This window comes from Fundulus heteroclitus, chromosome 1, assembly GCF_011125445.2.
Source record: "Fundulus heteroclitus isolate FHET01 chromosome 1, MU-UCD_Fhet_4.1, whole genome shotgun sequence".
In the NCBI taxonomy this organism is placed as follows: Eukaryota; Metazoa; Chordata; class Actinopteri; order Cyprinodontiformes; family Fundulidae; genus Fundulus; species Fundulus heteroclitus.
The window spans coordinates 13,476,725-13,496,000 of NC_046361.1; the positions used below are offsets into that span (position 1 = coordinate 13,476,725).

At 38.5% G+C, this 19,276-nt stretch overlaps 1 protein-coding gene across 1 annotated transcript in view; it reads right to left on the reverse strand.

Moving 5' to 3' along the window:
• Positions 1–1,225: 1,225 nt before the first annotated feature.
• Positions 1,226–19,276, reverse strand: part of LOC118562690 — a 77,183-nt gene continuing 59,132 nt past the window's right edge. Inside the window, exons 3-8 of the mRNA XM_036135429.1 lie at positions 14,739–14,828; positions 11,096–11,142; positions 10,082–10,699; positions 9,248–9,964; positions 5,485–7,261; positions 1,226–1,406 (exon numbers count right to left, since the gene is read on the reverse strand). Coding sequence (XP_035991322.1) covers positions 1,226–1,406; positions 5,485–7,261; positions 9,248–9,964; positions 10,082–10,699; positions 11,096–11,142; positions 14,739–14,828 — 3,430 coding nt within the window. The remainder of the gene's footprint in view (positions 1,407–5,484; positions 7,262–9,247; positions 9,965–10,081; positions 10,700–11,095; positions 11,143–14,738; positions 14,829–19,276) is intronic.

Consider the following 19,276-nt stretch of genomic DNA (forward strand, 5'->3'; position numbering starts at 1 on the left):
GAAGGCCAGGTTGCTTTCATGGTGTCCTTCAGGTCATCTTCATTGTTGGGTCTGGTGTCTCATCTTCTTAACAAAACCTCATGGATTCTCAAAGGGGTTCAGGCAGGCGAGCCCTAGTAAGAGCCTTTTGACGTTGTCTGTGGTTATATAGTGGCCTGACACAAGCAATGCGACATACGTAGTGCAAACTGCCACTTGATGTGCTGACTCTAGCCTCAGTCCGCTCCCTCTGAAGCTCCTCCAAAGTTTTTTGAAGGGATTTTGCTTGACATCCTCCAAAGGCCACAGCTTGTTGATGCAATAATTTGTGCAAAAGGAGGCACAAAGTATTGAGCACACAGCTATGAACATACTTTTTGACAAGCTTGGAATTTCTGTTTGAAATGTCTTTTTTAATATGTATTCTAATTTTCTGTAAGCCATTATGATAAAAATAAATTAAAAGGACATATTTCTGACAAAATTATTAAAAATCTTAACAATGTTCTAATGTTTTGAACTGCATTTTTACCTTTCAAACATTGCATTGTATTAGTTTGTGTATTGATTTTATTTTCTGCATGTATAATCTCTACTTCTTTCTAGTTTATTATCCTTAAGTGTTATATTTTAGTTCTTACTATTGTGGACAAATTAGTGGATTTTAAGTTCATTCATTGTTGATTAGGTTCTTGGTTCGTTGTTTATTGGGTTAGTTCCCATGTTCCTCCCTGTCTGCTCGTGTTAATCATTCTTCCTCTTCCTCTGCCCTCATTGTTCTCACCTGGTGCTCATTTCTCATCCGATTACCTTTAGCTGCGCTCTGCCTCACTTTTCTCCTCACCTTCCTGTGTATTTAAACTCTGTTGACTCTTCACTCTCCACTGGTTTCTTTTGCTTTCTACATGGTCTTTTGCCTCCTGTCACCCTGATTCCTCTATGCCCATTATCTTCATGAAAGAATACTTTAAGCTCATCATCTTTGCTCATCATTAAAGATTCTTCGTGTCCTTACCCTGCATCTCCCTGCATGGGATGATAACCTCTGAACTTAAATTTTATTCCCAGCACAGTCCCTGACAACATTCAAAGGAATATTTCATTATATGTTAATCCACTTAATTCTGACAAAAGGACTGAAGACTTACAGCAGTAAGGCCTTATGTCTTGAAACAAACTGGTCTCTAAACTTAAATATAATTGATTCAATTAATACAGCAACATATTTTGGAAAGCCAAACCAAACTTACTTGAGGATTTCAAGTTTACAGTTTATATCTTTAAGCCAATCAGCAATGTGCATCACTCCAGCATCCAACAGATCGTTATGACTCAGGTCCAACTCTGAGAGATTTGAGGGTGGATAGCTGAGCACTGAGGACGTCAGGCATCGGCAAGATTCTTCAGAAAGCTCACACCAGCTCAGCCTGTAAAAAGATCCATAATCAGGCCCAGCAGAACATCTGTGATCTAGAAAAGGAATTAAATTGTAATTTGTCTAAACCACATGTGATTCTCTTCTAAAACAATGAAGAAGCATCAAGTCCCACTTCATTGGCAAAAGCCGTATTTCTCATGTGTAACCTAAAGCATTTCTATTCAGTTTACAATTTCAATACTTTAATTTTGAACAAATGAAGATAAAGCATTATTCTGAACCAAAGAGGTAAAATACACACTGAGATAAAATGGGTTTCTAGAAGTAATTTAAGACTACAATAATCCTACTAATGTTTTTCTTATTAAAGGAGGTGAAGATCAAGTAGTTTGAATATTATATATCCTATAAGTTTGTTTGATTCATCGAGTTTCAAATAAAACTAATGGAAGTGTGGCAATTGTACAAAGGTATCAAGAAAAAATTATGGTGTTGAAGCTGTTGCCACCAAATTCAATTCAGTTTTATTTATATAGCACAAATTCAAAATATGTTATCTCAGTGCCCTTTACAAAGTCAATTAAATCAAATAAAATTTAATAACACGTTTAATATGGGAAAAAGGGCTCATTGGTAATTAATTTAACTATGGGGCGCAAGATAGAAGTTTTTTAGTAAATGACACAGCTTGACAAACCTCAACTTGACTGCTTTCCAGGTGGGGTTTTTTGTGCTACCAAAGGATGAACATCAGTTGTAGCTTCAAATAGTCATTTCATTCAGCAATTTTGAAAAATTCCTTTGGACATCATCTGACGCTTACATTATGCCTATGTTTCTATCTGACATCATTACCTGTGGCGTCTCAGAATTTGGGGCCAGTGGGGCCTGGCCCCACCGGATGTCGTTGTGGAGAAAACCGATTCCCGATTCTGTTATAAACATTTATATCTATATATTAAAGTCTTCCAGAAAACTGACACGCTCAGTAGGCTAAATCCTTTTTAGGCACCTTGAAACTGGGGCCAGCCCACCAACGTTTGCACATGCCCAACACACTCTCAGTAGACAGCTGTGGGGCACAAATCCTCAAGCCTCAAGCTCGGATTGTCCTATCAAAATACTGGGAATGCACACATTACGCTTACGTTCTGTCGGATAGTGTGCGAAAATCTAGTGTAGTTGGCCTTGCTGGCTCACTTAAGGTTGATACGAATCTTTTCTGTTCAATAAATTAACATTATTAGTGAGCCTTTATTTGTAATTTCATATAGAAAAAATTCAATTACATTTAGCTTATATAAAATAAAATTTCTAGTGTTGGTTTATGCTAATTTATCTGCTAAATTTTAAATTTATCAAAGTCAGATTGTATGCATCACAAAATAAATTGTTGCTGCATATAGGTGTTGAGTTTTTGTGCCCCACTCAACCTACCATGCCACAGATGCCACTGAACATCACTAACTTTACTACCCCCACAAGGCAGCCCTAATGAAAAAGAGACGTCTAGGTTAGTGCTCTGGGTATAATGCATTATTATTACCACAAGAGAACAACAAAAGACATCTGCTCCAACAGGGAGGACCAAGGAGTCTTGCACATTGACAAGGAGTCTTGCACATTCATATTCATTTGAGTATTGTGATATTTGGTTATTTTGTTTCCTAAGGGGAGACTGTTAAAGCAGCTTTTGAAAAAGAGCCATTGGTTCCTTCATTGTCTAAGAAGCTGGGAAGTTCAAAAGCTTACGAACTTGACCCATTTGTGTACTGTCTGGGCTGTGGTGGGAGCAAACACATAAGACAAGATATTCCAAAAAGACTGAAGATATGATGGTAAATGGTAAATGGCTTGTACTTGTATAGCGCTTTAACTAGTCTTGACGACCACAAAAGTGCTTCACACTACAGTTCAGTCATTCACCATTCACACACACATTCACACCCTGACGGTGGTGAGCTATGCTAGTAGCTACAGCTGCCCTGGGGTAGACTGACAGAGGCGAGGCTGCCATGCACCAGCGCCACCGGGCCCTCCGACCACCGCCACTGACCATGATTGCATAGAAGATCCCCAAACACCTTCAAAATCTGAAGACAGCTTTTGAGAAAGAATGGGTCACAATCAGACTTGAGCAACGCAGGTCTTTCGTGATTAAGGAAAATTCCACGCTGGTAGGGCAGGAAAAGACATTACAGAACTTTGTGTACCAAAAAATCTCCTTAAATTCTTCCTTTTTAGACCCATGTAATGGGTATTTCTAAAAACGCCAGCATACATGGTGCTGGGCTGTCTCACATGAACAGAGTGACAGATTATGCCTCCCAGCATTATTTGCAGTTCTGACATCACAGACCGAGGATATATAGGAAAGAGTCCAACCATTTTTCTCTCTAGCAGCGTACTCAGAAGAAGGAGAAGCTCAACACGGAGCATGGTTCCAAATTTGTGGGTAAGTTTTGTTTACACCCCCTTCTTTTCAACCTTCAAAATAACTTAAAGGAACAATAAGTAATAATGACACTTTGTGGTTAAAATCATAACAACATATACACAATGCCTTTCATGGAGACCTACAATTTACCTAACGGTCCTGCGGCTGTGAAACTTATATGATATTGTATTCTATTCTGTTTCTGGTCAGCTTCTCTTACACCCAAATTTCCACATGCTCTGCTCCAAAAACGTATATGTATGTTTTTATATTTATATATAAAGTCAATATATATTAAATTATTATTTCCGATTCCTTGTCCGGTGAAAAACTAGTACGTTGCATCCAATATTTAAATAAAACGGTCAACTTTATTGAGAATATTAAAAAAAGATGTTTTAATTTGTAGTTACCATTCTCTCGTTACCCTATTTTACTTTGACAAACTGGATGTTGTTAGTGTTCTTTTTGCTGTTTGATAGAATTGGTCCAACTGACCGGAACTTGTTCCGTATTTTGACTGTGAACGACAGACAAAGTGTCTGCAGATGGTGACATTCGCGGAAGTCACAGAGAATGTAGAATGGTTCTCAATTAAAATAACAACGTAGTTGCTCCTTCGGATGGACATGAACGTACGTGAATAAAACGGTCACTGAGGATGTGGAATTTGGGGGTTACTGGCTTCCATGTTTGCAGCCTGCTGCTCTTTTTCCAAGGCAAAATAACAAATGCTGCACTGTTTTGGGAACCCTGGGAACTCTCATATGATTGGCTCAGGAACCCGGAAGTAAAGACGGCTATACTTTAAGTAGTACCGGACTGTACCTCTTGGTTTGAAAGGAGAAAAACTTGACTAAGACAGTGTTGATGAGAAGAGAACCGATTGTTTAATGGGAATGTTACTTCCATCCCGGTTGACAAATGACAATGATTTAGGTTGATTTTACATTAAATATCTTACTCATAGCTTCTTTAAAAGAAAGCGTTCAAGATTTAGCTGCATCTGGCAAATCTCACTCTCCCTTTTGACCTTTGAAGAAGGAGCTGAAAATATGCTCTGAAATCTCATTGTTTCTATTTCCAGTGTTACGATCTGGCTAAAACGCTGTAACAAAGTGTGTGTGTAGGTGTGTGTGGGGGGGGACACCAAATAAGCCCTTCTGAAGGATTTGGATATTTTAATGAGGACAAGAACCTAAGCAGGTTATGATCCGTGTATACCGCGATCTTAGCACTACCACTTTAGTAAATATGCCTTAATTAAAGCAAATGCTTCCTTCTTAACCATGGAGTAATTTAACTGATGCCTGTTGGATTTTGAAAAGTGGCTAACCGGCCTGCAAGTGCCCAGATCATCAGACTACATAAGAAGAGCTCCAGCATCCCTGTGGCTTGCATCCATATGGACCTGAAAAAAGCTCTGGTGACGTGGGGCAGTCAACACAGGAACGAGCCTTTTCTAAAAATAAGCCCCGATTCAATTGCTCACTTTATCTTTGTCATATGAATAGTGGATACAATGATCAGGTATCATCAGGTAATGACAGATCACAAAAAACTTCCATCTTTTAATAAAGTATATCTTAGCACTATTGGACTTCATATTAGAAAAGTATCATAAGGAAAATTATATTTAATGTGCCTTGAATGAAAATAATAACTTAAATAGTTTTTGTAAAGTACTTACAAAGTAGTTCTTGAGACCCTGACCACTGGCAGCATTCCCAGAAGAACCTTCTCTGATTTCAGGTACTTCTTGAGATCAAACACCTCAAGCTTCTCATCTGATGTCAGCAGCACAAAAGTCAAAGCTGACCACTGTGATGTAGTGAAATTTTTAAAAGGTTTTTCTTCTGACTGAAGATAATTTTTGATTTCTTGAACCAGGGAGTGGTCATCCAGCTCATTAAGACAGTGGAAAAGATTAAGGGTTTTTTCTGGGGCACTGTTGTTCTCTCTGATCTTTGTATTTACGTACTCCGCTGTTTCTTTTTTAGTGTCTTCATTATATTCAGTCATTTTGAAAAGCTTGTGAAGAAGATCCTGATTAGTTTTCAGAGAGAGACCCAGTAGGAAGCGGAGAAACATGTCCCAGTCCCCATTTTTATTCTCAAAAGCCTTGTCCACTGCTTTCTTGTAGATATCTAAGGCAGTTAGGTCTGAGGTTGCTGAGGAAGGTTTAATGAACACATTTTCCCCTTTGTTACTAAATGAGTAGAAGACATGGAGAGCTGCCAGGTACTCTTGAACGCTTAGATGGACGAAGCAAAACAACTTCTGCTGGTACAGGTCGTGGTCTTCTCGTTTGATCTCAGTGAACAACCCTGAGAAAACTGCAGCTTTAGTTACATCAATTCCACAATTGGTCAGGTCTTCTTCAGTGAAGAGAAGGGTTTTCTCCTCTAGTCCCTTAAAGGCAAGTTTCCCCAAAGATAGAATTGTTTCATCATTGCTTTCATTCCCGCATGATTCAGTTTCAGAGCTTGACTGACCATCATATTTTTCTTTTGTCTGTCTGCGCTGGAGCAGAAGGAAATGTGTGTACAGATGAGTCAGAGTTTTTGGCAGTCCTTCATCTTGTTGTCTGTTAACAAAGTCCTCCAAGACCCTTGATGTAATCCAACAGAAAACAGGGATGTGACACATTATGTAAAGACTTCTTGATTTCTTCACATGTGACAGGATTTTTTTACCCATCTCCTCATCACTGAATCTCTTCATGAAATACTTTTCCTTTTGCTCGTCATTAAATCCTCTCACCTCAGTCATTCTATCAACTTTATCTGGGGGAATGTTGTTCGATGCTGCAGGTCGGGAGGTGATCCAGACTTGAGAGTTAGGAAGCAGATTTCCCAGGATAAGATTTGACAGCAGAACATTTACTGAGGTTGGTGTTTTGACATCTCTCCAGTAATTTGTTTCCCTGAAGTCAAGATCCAGGCGACATTCATCATAACCATCCAGAACAATCAGAATCTTGTATTGGTCATAGTCAGTTATTTCAGAGGTTTTCATCGCTGGATAGAACTGATGAATCAGATCTTCTAAACTGTGTTCTTTCTCTGTTCTCAGATTCAGCTCTCGGAAAGCAAGTGGAAAAATGAAAAACATGTTTTCTGCTGCTTTGCCCTCTGCCCAGTCAAGAATGTACTTCATTGAGGCAAATGTTTTTCCTATACCTGCCACTCCAATGGTGAGCACAGTTTTAACATTTTGATTACCAGTGCCAGGTTTAAAAATGTTGCAGTATTTGATAGTTGTTTCTTCCTTTGCTGTTTTGGACTTTGCATCCTGATCCTGCATGGCTTCATTTTGAGCCCCTTCCCCCTCTATGATGTAAAGGTCAGTGAAGACCTCATTGAGAAGAGCTGAGGTCTTCTGCCCATCAGTCCCTTCGGAAACATGGGTAAATTGCTCTTTTAGTTGAATCTTGAGTTTTCGTTGACTTGTTACATCAGGCTTTGCTGGAAAAAAAAATTAACAAAACAAAAAACAATATGAATTAAAATAATTTTCTTATACATTTCATTTGTATATAGTTTTGTGTAAAGTTTATTTCTGCAGGTCACTTAAAACAGCCAGGTAGGATCACAGATTTAGTCAAAGCAAACTGTTATCCCCGTGAGTGGAGTAGCGTTCAGTTATTCTTCAGTTATTTTATGGTCCAACTGCACATGTGAGGGTTCAAGTTATATTTGACAGAAGAGTTTATGGTTTTTAACTTTTAACTTTTAAAGCTTCAAAATGATACATAATTAACAGTTTAATTTAGTACTTATTTTTGATTGTGCCCAAACGGTTATTTTGAAGGTTATATTTTATTTAATCAATTTATGAAATGGTTGAGATGACAGGATAACTAGATGTCAAAGCAAGTTACGTCATGGTCTAGTAACAGGCAAAGTAATAAATGTTTGCCATCTGTGATATACTTGTGGAGCTTAGAGTCTCTCTGATGCCCAAAGCAAGGAATTTTTAATAACATTCGTTCTTGATTGTACATATGATTAAAACCTCAAGGTTTTCAATTCTGACTAGTCACCCCAGAGGAGAACCCTTTAACTAAGTGTCAGGATCTCCAGGGGTTTCATTATTTATTGAAGCTCCCTGAGGATCCTGTGGTCTGTTTATGTATTAGACATTTTGTATTGTTCACCCTTTATCCTTACTTTTGTCATCTGTTAAGTTTTCTGTTTTGTATTCATGGTAATATTATATTCTGGTATCTGTTAGATTAATTTCCTCTTTAGATAGCATATGGTCTTTATTATTCTCAGTAGTTCTGTTTGATCTTTATTTTGTGCTTGCCTTTCGTTAGTTTGGTTCTTTATTATTTTTGGTTCAAAATGTATGTAATTAGACTATTCTTGTACAGCTAGATTCAGCTCATGTTTGTGTTAGCTTCTGTTCCTTGTTAGTTCTGTTCCTTCTTAGTTTAATTAGACTCTTCCCTATGTCCGGCCATTATCTTGTTCCTTGTTAGGTTCTGTCATTACCCTACTCTTGCCAGTTTTGTTCCTCTTGTCCTGCAGCCTAATTGTCTTACTCGGTTCACCTGTGCCTAACTGATCAACCTATTATTCCCTCTGTCTTTTCCCCAAAATGTTCAGCCATCTGTGTCACACACATCGTCGGGTCCTCCGTCATCATCTGTCATCACCCTCTGTTCTGCTCATTATGTCCGTGTTGTATTCCTGGTTTTTGTTTTCCTGTCTGCCCGTAAGCCTGGATCATTTGTTTAATAAATCCTCTCCATTTCATTATGAATCTCCCGAGCTGTTGTCTGTGTTCCGGTCTTACCAAAAACCTGACACTAAGCAAAGTTAGTGAACTCATGACACCAATAGTCAGAAAGCATTACTAGATACCAGCCATAGAAAGTTTAATCAGAAGCATTGACACTTTTGAATATAACAGATTTAAAAAAGAATACTGAATGCTTGTTGCAAATACGTTTCTGGTGATTCTTAGCCTCTTAATCAGCTTCATTTAACATAGTTTTGAGTATTTGTTTTTGTTAGCTTTTCTTTAATCAGTCGTGCGGGGTAGAATCAGTGTACAGCTTGGTTTAAAGCAGTTACTGTGTTATTGTTAGCCAGTAGGGACTATTTTGATAATACATATAATTAATGGAATTATTTATTATCAGATTTCTTCAATTTTTACAAGTTAATTGAAGTGTCATTTTCTGAGTTGATTTTACATCTAAAAACCAGAGAAATACACAGTAATCACTTCCAATGTTTTTGGGGTATAATATTCAAAGCTATCTGTAGTGGAAATGATTCACTCTTCAAACTAATTTTGAAAAGTTACAAGACTAATTAATTTCTGAACATTAATAACATTTAATGCAGTTCTAACTCATACTAGGAGTCCTTTTGCCAATAACTAGTCAAATTTAAAAAACACATTGAAGTTCAATCTTTCAGTCCATCTGCAGGGCTTACCTCGTATTTCTGTTATCCTGTCAACACAGTTATCAGGGAGGTTCTCAGCAGCTGAAGGCTGAGAGGTTATCCAAACTTTGGCATTTGGAAGCAGGTTTCCTTTGATGAGGTTTACAAGTAACACATCCACTGTGGTTGGTTCTCTGACATCAGTCAAATTTGTATTGCAATCAAATTTTAAAGAATGTTGATACGCATCAAGTCCATCTAAAAGAAACAAAATATTTAACTGGGAATAATCCGAGATGACAAAATCTTTGGTTTCCTTGTAGAAATGGTTGAGAAGCCAAAACAGACTGATGTCTTTTCCTTTTACCAAGTTGAGCTCCGAGAAGTCAAGTGCAAACAAAAGTTCAACACCTTTAGTCCTGCCAAAGATGGTATCTTTGACGCGTGTGAAAAATGACTGCGTCTTATCATTTTTAGCCCAGTCTTTTATAAATTTTTGCATGTGAAAAGATTTTCCTATGCCAGCTTCTCCAATAGTCAGCACCATTCTAGGTTTCTTTACTTTTCCATCTTTGAAGATCTCAGAAGAATCATTCACTATATTAAACTTGTCTTTCTTACTTTCTTCCTCTGTGTCGTTTTCCCTTCTAATGATATGTTCTGTGTTTTTCTGATTAGGATGACTGATTTCATTTTTATTATCATGGGTTGTGTTCAAAAATCTTTGCTTCAGACTTGATTCCAACATCTCCAGTCGCACAAACGTTTCTAAGACAGAGCAAAGAAATAAAATGAGGATTTTAAATCATTTATCTCTTGAAGTGAACACAAAAATTCTACTTTGTGAACAAGTAATATTAAGTATAGTTATTTAGATATTCTTACCTTGGCATTGAACTGTTTTGTTGATATATTCAGGAGGAATCTTGTCAACTCCTTTTGGTTGAGAAATTATCCATAGATGAGCATTGGGAAGCAAGTTTCCTTTGATCAGATTTGTTAGCAGCACAGTTATTGAAGCAGATTCCCTTAAGTCTTTAACTTCCTTGTTGTTTTGAAAGTCAAGAGGAAGTTTGCATATTTCCAGGCCATCAAGAATGAAACATATTTTATCTTTGTTGTCGTTGGAGACTACTACATTTTTTTTACTGAAAAAGTCCTTAAGCAGAGACTCCATACTTTTATTTTCATCCCTCTGTTTATTCAGTTCATTGAAAGGAAGGGACACAATAGACTTGATGTCCTTGTTTGAGTTTCCTTTTGCCCAGTCGATCATGAACATTGTGGTTTGGAATGTTTTACCAATACCAGGGACTCCTGTCATGAGCACTGTTCGCACGGTTGTGTAGGTACTTTTGGAAAATAAATCTTTGTACATGACTGTTTCCGTTTTCCCACTTTCGTCACATTTCACTATGCTACAGAGTTTTGATTTATTTTCATGGGGACGCAGCTCCTCAAGGATAACATTTCTCAGATTGTTTTTAACCGTGGCATTTGTTCCTGCCAATGCAAAATAAATGACATACAAAAAGCATATGTTGAAATAAAAACACAACAAAGAATCCATATTTCTTCCTGACAAGATCAATTTAGCTAAAAAGAATTATTGAGCATGAACTTAAAAATGTCCACGATGTAAACATATTACTTTGCTCTCTTGAAATCTCAACAACTATCAGATGCAGGAGTGATAAGACTTGGAAAGAAATTAATAAAAGCACCACAAGAGTTATGAGTCTTTACCAGTTTGATACACACATACATACATACCTACCTAATAATACATGTCTTAATCTCACACACTCTCTCCACATATATATATATATATATATATATATATATATATATATATATATATATATATATATATATATATATATATATACACACACTCACCTTTATCAGTGGTCCCAGCTGTTCTAGGTTGAGTTCCATTAGGATCACTGCAGACAAGAGATTAATTGTTTTGGTTCACATATTGAGAAAAATAGTGTTTAGTGATCATTCTTAAGGTAAGGGACTGGACAGTAAAATAGTTTGACACATGTTGAGGTTTCCATCCATTGTATAATTTGTGGAGTCAAATATTGTTGAATTTGTTTACTCTTTTTACTGTAACCAGGATTCAGATCTAATGAAAGTGGGACTTAAAGCACATTGTCTTACTCCCTTAACTATTCAATGATGTCTTATGAAGGCTGACATTTTATCTCAAAGGAAGTGAACTGAAGTGAGGACTTGCAGCAGTTGTGAACCATATGACAGTTAGCACCACAATAAATTCTAAACTTGTCACTGTATCCATAAACTAGTGGTCCTCAATCCCCGGTACCGGTCCATGGAACAATTGGCACCGGGCCGCCGGCCACCCAAGTAATAATACATTTTTCCGTTGTATTTATTCTCCGAGTTTGAATAGTCTTTTATTTTGTGGAATCTTTTATTTTGAAAGATGACCAGATAATTTGATTACATCCCTGTCATTTGGATCACAGGGAGTGGTACGGAGAGGAACAGGGCAGCACACATCAACCTATTAATGCAGAGGGCTAGAAAACCAGATACATTCTTACTACGGAGAATTGTTTATGAGTGCTACCACAGTAAGGACTCAGTCATGGTTTCTGCAAACAGTAAAAGACTGACTGATTTTAGTGATGTAGCAGCTGTAAAATATTGAATAAAATGTTTTTCTGCATAACTGTCTTTATTTTCACTCATATTTAACTTTATGAGGCAAATTTTCAGGTGGATCGCCAATATTTTCTCCAAGTGCATTTTGGGTAAAACTCATTATCACCCAACCTTCTACCAACGTAATCTTCGGTCACTTGGCAACAGATTGTAAACTAAGTGGAGCATTTTTAACAAATAAGCTAACCTGAGCACTTCATATAAGCATAAAAGTGGAGTGGCAAAGTGAAAAGAAAAGTAAAAAAGAGAGCAAGGAGAAGCCAAGTTACCAAAACTGGACACATATTTGTTTGTTGTCCAGGTGATGAACCTGACTTATTTGTTGGCAGCGATTCAGCCCCACCTAAACTGCCAGCAAAGCTAGGGAGACGAGTTAATTACACGTGGCCAAACTAACTATCACTGTTTATAATGTGTGAGTTTGTTGTAGACTGTTGGTGACTGTAAGTTGTAGCAGCCCAGGCACTTAGCTTATATCTCCTTTTTTCTCTCTCGACGGTATAGCGATGATGATGTCAGGGAACCAGCAGTTGCTGCTCCGGTGTAGAGCTAGACCTGGTGCTGACCAGCAACCCCCCTCCCCCTCCTCACCCGCGCTGGACACTGAAAATAAAGCAGCTGCAGGTCTCATCTAGTGACAGATGACAGGCAGGCGCGGGATGATGAAAATCCTCATCTAGAATGTTTTACGACTGATCGAGCCCCGGTATGAAGCAGTTCTATGACGCTAGAGAGCCAGTACAACTTTTTTGGTCACAGTATAAAACGATGGTCGCTCCCCGGTGAGTTAATCACGGCAGAGAGTAGAACTGTCACAATAAAACGCCTCTGTCCCACTCGCTGCTCATCTCCACATGATGCGCTTTCTGCGTTGAGGCACAGATATGGTGAGATTATAAAGGCTCTCATCAAAATATCCCTGACCAGTGACAAAAAAGAGGAGCGTAGCAAAGCAAGTGCGCTCAAGAATGCCATAAGCAAAATTTTCTTTCATTTTTTTGGTCAACATGCAAACCAAGATTCTTGAGTGCATAAACGCTGCTTCACAGCTCCTGCAAGCTACAGACGCGGCTATTCTGAAAGCATCTACTCTTCTGCAAAACGCCTCCAGCGTTTTAATGGAGTTTAGGGAGCAGTTCGCTGAAGTCTGCCATTCTCGCTCTCACTACTAAACGGGGAAGTCAAACGCGATTTGAAGCAATCTGGGCCTGAAAAGTTAAACGTCACTTTGATGAACTTTCTGAAGACATAACCCCCAGATGGGACCATTATTTAGCGTCATGGTGAGTTAAAATTCATGCACTTTTTATTCTCTTTTTTTTTTTTTTTTCTTTTTTGGTGCACCTGACGTGTTTAAACGTTACCATAGTGACCAGAGTCAGAGAGCGTTAGGGCTTTGGTTGCTGACAGAGGGGGGTGAGGGAGAGGAGAGGAGGCTGTTAAAGCCGACAACATCATTTTAACTGTTGAAAATTAATATTCATGGAGTGTTTGATAGTAATAAAAAATGTTGTTTGTGTATAATAAGATAATAGTGAAATAAATGAGAAATTGCTGGTTCCCCTTCTCTATTTATTTTTCCACCTGAAGTTTTATTTAGGGACAAAGATGATGTTAAACTTTGATGTTAAACAAATGTTGTTGCCGCAATGTTATGAGGAAGCTGCTAATAAAGATGCATACGAGTACACAGTGAATTCACGTTCATTATTATATTCGTAATATTTCCCTCTCCCAGGGTCCGTGGTTAAATTGGCGGGCGTTGAGCGGTCCGCAGTGATAAAAAGGTTGTGGACCACTGCCCTAAACCACTCAGGTCTTCTGGTTCATGTCTTCTCTCCGTTACCAAAACCAGGACCAGACATGGAGAGGCAGCATTTAGTTCTCATACTACACTTGTCTGGAACAAGCTCCCAGAAGACAAGAAAGTGCTGAAACCCTCCGATCTTTAAATCAAGGTTAAAAAACTATTTGTTGAGAATTTTCTTTCGAATAATAATGTTCAATTCCAATGGCTGTAGTTAAAACTATAGTTAGTAATTCTGTTCAGAAACACTTTTTTGTTATACTGGGTTAAATCGTTCTTCCATCCTGAAAGTATAAAATACACTATGCATTCACAAAAAGGAGGTTAAAAAAATCATTCTCTGTGGGAGCTGTAGGCCTGTAAAAACTATAACCAATGTTTGCCGTTCGGTCCGAAGGGCAGGGATTGGTCAGAGTTTTGTTCCTACTCTCAAATTATCCCCCTTGGATATGTTACTTTTCATAAAAATACTAGTTTCTGCAGAAGGGACCCATCATTTTAGCTCAGGTATGCTTGGAAACAAAATGTAATGAAATTTAGTTCCTTCGAATGAATCTGGAACATTGTATATACTGTGCCTTGAAAAAGTAGTGCCCTGTTACATATTTCTTCTGCTTTTTCACAGTTAACATTTTCTGATCATAAATGCAAAATGCGATTTTTAAATAATTTTGAATGATTTGTTCAGTTAAATATATTCTTTAATGAGCTGATCGACATTCAGAAGCAATGATAAAAAGTGCTAGCGTATACGTTCAAAAAAGGCTGTAATGAGTTTAGTATATTTATATTAGTATTTTACAAGCCCCCGAAACAAACAAACAAATACTTCAAACCGAGTGTCTTAAAATATATATATGGGAAATGTTTTCAAAAATCACATAATTTTTGTAAGAAATTCTAATCCAAATTTGCTGCACCAACACAGAACATCATACCTGTTCATTTTAAATTAATTGATCTGGTACCAATTATAGGAGCAAATACAAAATGTTACCTGATGCCATTAAAACATTTACCATTACTAAAGTAGTTTACCTGTCATTACAGAGGTTTGGAGGTTCGTCCTTTGATATGTTAGTTTTCACACTCGGTGAGGGAGACACTGTTCTTTGGAGTTCAGGTGAGCTTGAAAACAAATTGTAGCATGTGTTAACCTTTCAGAGTTGTAACATATTTAACATTTTGAAAAGCATCTGCCAAGCCTCTTTGTTGGATTTGCAATATTTTTTTCTAAATGTGTCAAACCCCACAAAGATTTCTTCAACTTCCAAATGTTTCACAGAATGAAATAGCAAGCATTTTGAAATTCCATACTCATGTGCTTTGTCCCTTAGACATGCTGCTTCTAATGGAAACGCTGCTTGGTGTGGGAGAAACTGGTCTTTTACCCAGCCACCTTGAATGCAAGTTTTGAGATGCTTTTAGAAGACTACAAAATTTTCTGTGACAAAATCTGTTCCAAGTATTTCAGCTAAATCAGCTTTTTACAATAGAAACCTAATATTAGTGACCTGTGCAAAGTGATAATTAGAAACAGTATTTTGAAATTACATATTTTAACATGTAAAAGAAATGCAGTTAGGCTGAAAACTATTCATACCCCTGTTAAAATTGGATTCAAAGTTATCATTTCACTTGACAAACATGGTTCTTCTGACTAGCAGTAAATGTAAATTGGAATAGCTCTGCAGTCCCAACTAAAATCCAATATAAAGTCAATGAATGGAGGTAGAACTTATCATGATGGATATTAGGAGTTCCAACCTCAAAACAGTTTTTTGCAAAAAACTAATGATTCAAATCAGCAATGGAAACATGCAAAAGGCTACTGACAACTGTAATTAGAGCAATTAAGATATTTTCACTGATTGGTAAGAAGGTTAGAATGATATTCAGTATAGTAAGGCTCCATTGTTTCTCAAAAACTGCCGTTTTTTCCAGATTACACATATCACGCTTGAGTTTCTTTCTGTGCTTACACAGACTGAGTTGTAACCTACAAAAAAACTATACCTAAAAAAAACTTCTGCACATTTCCATTGATATTGTCAATCATTACAGCGTGGATTCTCAGGGGTCTTAGAATGACATGGTTTCACTCAGCTAATAAGTGGTGCAGCATTGTGTCTTATTGGGAATGTGAAAGAAATAATATTTACAATATGTACAGTCGTGCACAATAAAGACAGACTAGTCAGTTAAATTATTTCAATAAACACATTAATTAAAGTTCAGCGAAACAGAATTTCAAATGGGCACTAGATCCAAGTGTTGTTGCAGTCCACAGCTCGTACAGCCCCCAAAAGGCTGTATGATTGTCTCAAACGTTTGGTTGTGAGAAAAGAGATTGTATGATATGGGGTTGGGGGGAGGGGGGGGGGGGTGTAGGGGGGCTGGGGGAAGCAAGCTGCAGCGCCTCCTACCGCACTGATGGGAGTTGCAGTTGGCTTGTTCTTTCAGGGCTCAGGCTTAAGGCCTACTTGTAGCTCACCACCCAAAGAAATGGGATAATAATAGGTACCTAGCCTGTATAATCATGACCAATAATTAGCACCATAATTGACTATGCTTAGCTCCCAATTAATACCATAAACATTATATTCAGCATTAATATAGTCATCTACATGTACATGATTCATTTTATTGTTTGTTCAATAAAAATATACAAAACAATTGTTCATATAGTACTCTATAAACCAATTCATTACCATATTAAACAGTTCAGTATTGCACAATAGTACAAAATAGAAATGCATTTCATCAAAAACATTGTTAATCCTTATGAATGTAAAGGCTGTTCGCAGGGCTCTCAACTCACACAATAACTGTGTGACACACGCTTTTCCCTGACTTCACAGGTACAGAATCCACACGTGACATTTCTCACACAAAAATAATCCAATTTTGGATGGTGCAGCTCTTCTTTCTAGCAATCTGGTCGGATTTAATAGTTCTCCAAAATGATGAGGACCCAGGGTCCAGACCAGGAATCAGAGCCGTAGTTTAACACACCTCTCTGCAGCTTCTGTACTGTTACCCACCCATTACCCTATTGAGACGGAGTCTTTCCCACGGCCAAAACTTAACAGATCAAAAACGGATCTAAAAGGAGCAAATCATAAAAAATCTAATAAAAATCAATACAACTCACCTTGAACCAAAAAATAAAACAATTAAATGTGGTCTATTAAATATAAAGTCTCTCCCTCCAAAGACTTTGTTAGTTAATGAATTGATTTCTGATAATCAGATCGATTTATTTTGTCTCACAGAAACCTGGCTACAAGAGGACTGCGTTAGTATATATGAGTCTACTCCCTCCAATTGCCCAAATTTCCACATTCCCAGATCTGTGGAAGAGGAGTGGCAACCATCTTTCAGTCTGATTTATTAATTAGTCCAAGGCCAATTAATAACTACAATTCTTTTGAACATTTAACCCTCAGTTTCCCTCATCCAAACAATAAAACCTCTTCTGTTTGTTGTTTTGTATTATCCACCAGGCCCTTACTCTCAGTTTTTAGATCAGTTGTCAGACTTCTTATCTGATTTGGTGTTAAACACTGACAAGGTTATTATAGTGGGGGGATTTTAACATTCACGTTGACACTGAATGCTACACCTGCTGCTGTTCAAATTATATCTAGTTGTTTCATCTGGGACTCCATCTATTTATACCTCCCTCTCACAGCCAGTCTCTGTCAGATCATCTCCCAGCCTTACGTGAGTTCTTCCCCAGAGCTTGTGTGCACTGCCTGCCCATCCTGTGGCCGCCCAGCATCACTGGTTCGTCATCCAAGTGCGTATGTGCACTACCTGTCTCTTGCGTCCCTGTTTGATCCTGTGCTTGTCCTGTCCTTACTGGGTTCTAATCAACTCAGGACTCTGGTCACAACCTGGACTGCTTCTTTCAATAAACCTTCTAAGTGCAACACTGTGTCTGGCTAAATTATCGGGTTTTATTTCTGTTTCATAACAGTATGATCTGGCTATAATGAACCTGTCGCCAACATGAGTGTTGTGGTCCGGTATTGCTATCAGAATCAGACATACTTTAATAGGGTAGTTCACTGCTATTGTTTTCATCCGGGTTTTTCGCGCATGCGCGCCGGACTGGTGGGCAAAAGGCGAACACAATGGCGGACGCAAACAGAGAAACTGACGAGTTCTCCACGTATTTTTATTCTTTAGATAACGTATCATAAGATCGTTTTAAGAGTAAGTTGATGGTTGATGCTATCAGATTGCCAGATTTATACATCAAAAGCCTGAAGGGACAGAGCGAGTCTGTGAAATGCTGGCCAAGGGTTCCGGACCGCAACATATACAGCTGCCTAATGAACACGGATTATTTTGGTGGTGTTGTCTTGCTAAAATGGGTGTGGGTGTCTGCTGCTCCAGACAGCGGCGGCTGCTGCAGCACATCGACTCCGCTTCTACCGGCCCCGTCTAGCGATCGCCACCTCCCCTCCGCCGCTATTTAAGTAGAACAATGACTAGAGCAGAATTAAGTTGTATTTACCGGAGATGAAGTGTAGACTGCAAATTCTGTCGTGGTATGATGGCCCCCCTAGTCCATTGGGAGTGTCTGCCTGCGCTCTTTTCATTGAAATTATCCATTTCTTTCTTCTTTCTTCATCCTTCGGTAAACGACGGAAACGTACATCAAACGATTTGGAATGCCTCTCTGTGCAACCGGGAGCACAACAAGTCGTAGGCATTGTTTAGATTCCAAAAATAAACTAACTAAAAGTACGCTCTAAATCACCCGTTTTGTCATGTAGTAGACGAGAACAGTACTGTTTTTTGCCTACCAGCGGGACCCGGATGTAGCGCTGACGTCACGCTTGAACTGGTCTATAATCCCAGGGGGAAATTGTTGTTTCAGTACAATCGCCATAACATGAACAAACAAACAAACATCACCAACATTTCAGGGGGAGACGATTTAATGAGGCCATGCTGCCAAGGTCAAACGCTTTACGCGGTGCCCACAGGGCGCTGCCAGTTTGAGATATCAAAAAACCTCCTGCACAGAAAGCACAAATAAGACAGGACACATATGGCAGAAGGATAACATTGTAGATTTGCCGTGTATATGTTCATCAATATTCGTGAGCATCAGTTATGTGTGTCTGTATGGGTGAAGTGTTTATATTTCCGTGAACACTCTCCTGGGGCCATTGTCCTTGATGGTATCAGCCGGCCAACAGTTCAGAAAAGCATCCACAGGTGTCAGCGGGTGAGGGGGTAGCAGGGTACAGTTCTGAGCAGTCTTAGTCATAACAATCCAGGGGTTATTGATAAGGGAAGGCAGAATCCAAATACTTTATTTGGATTCTGCCTGCTTATGAGGCAAGCTGCTCTGACTTTCCTGTCAGCTTTAAGTTTATGCTGGCTCCAAATAGCGAATCCATTATTTCAAATTGTTGGGCTTTTCCGCGTTACACTTCCAGAATTTTATCCCATCTGCCCTTGAGGTTAACCACCGAAGCCAGTCTGTGTTCCAGCACAGCCAGTTTTCGGCTCTGCTCCTTCACCTTCCAGGTCTGTCCATTCACCGCCTTAGTGAG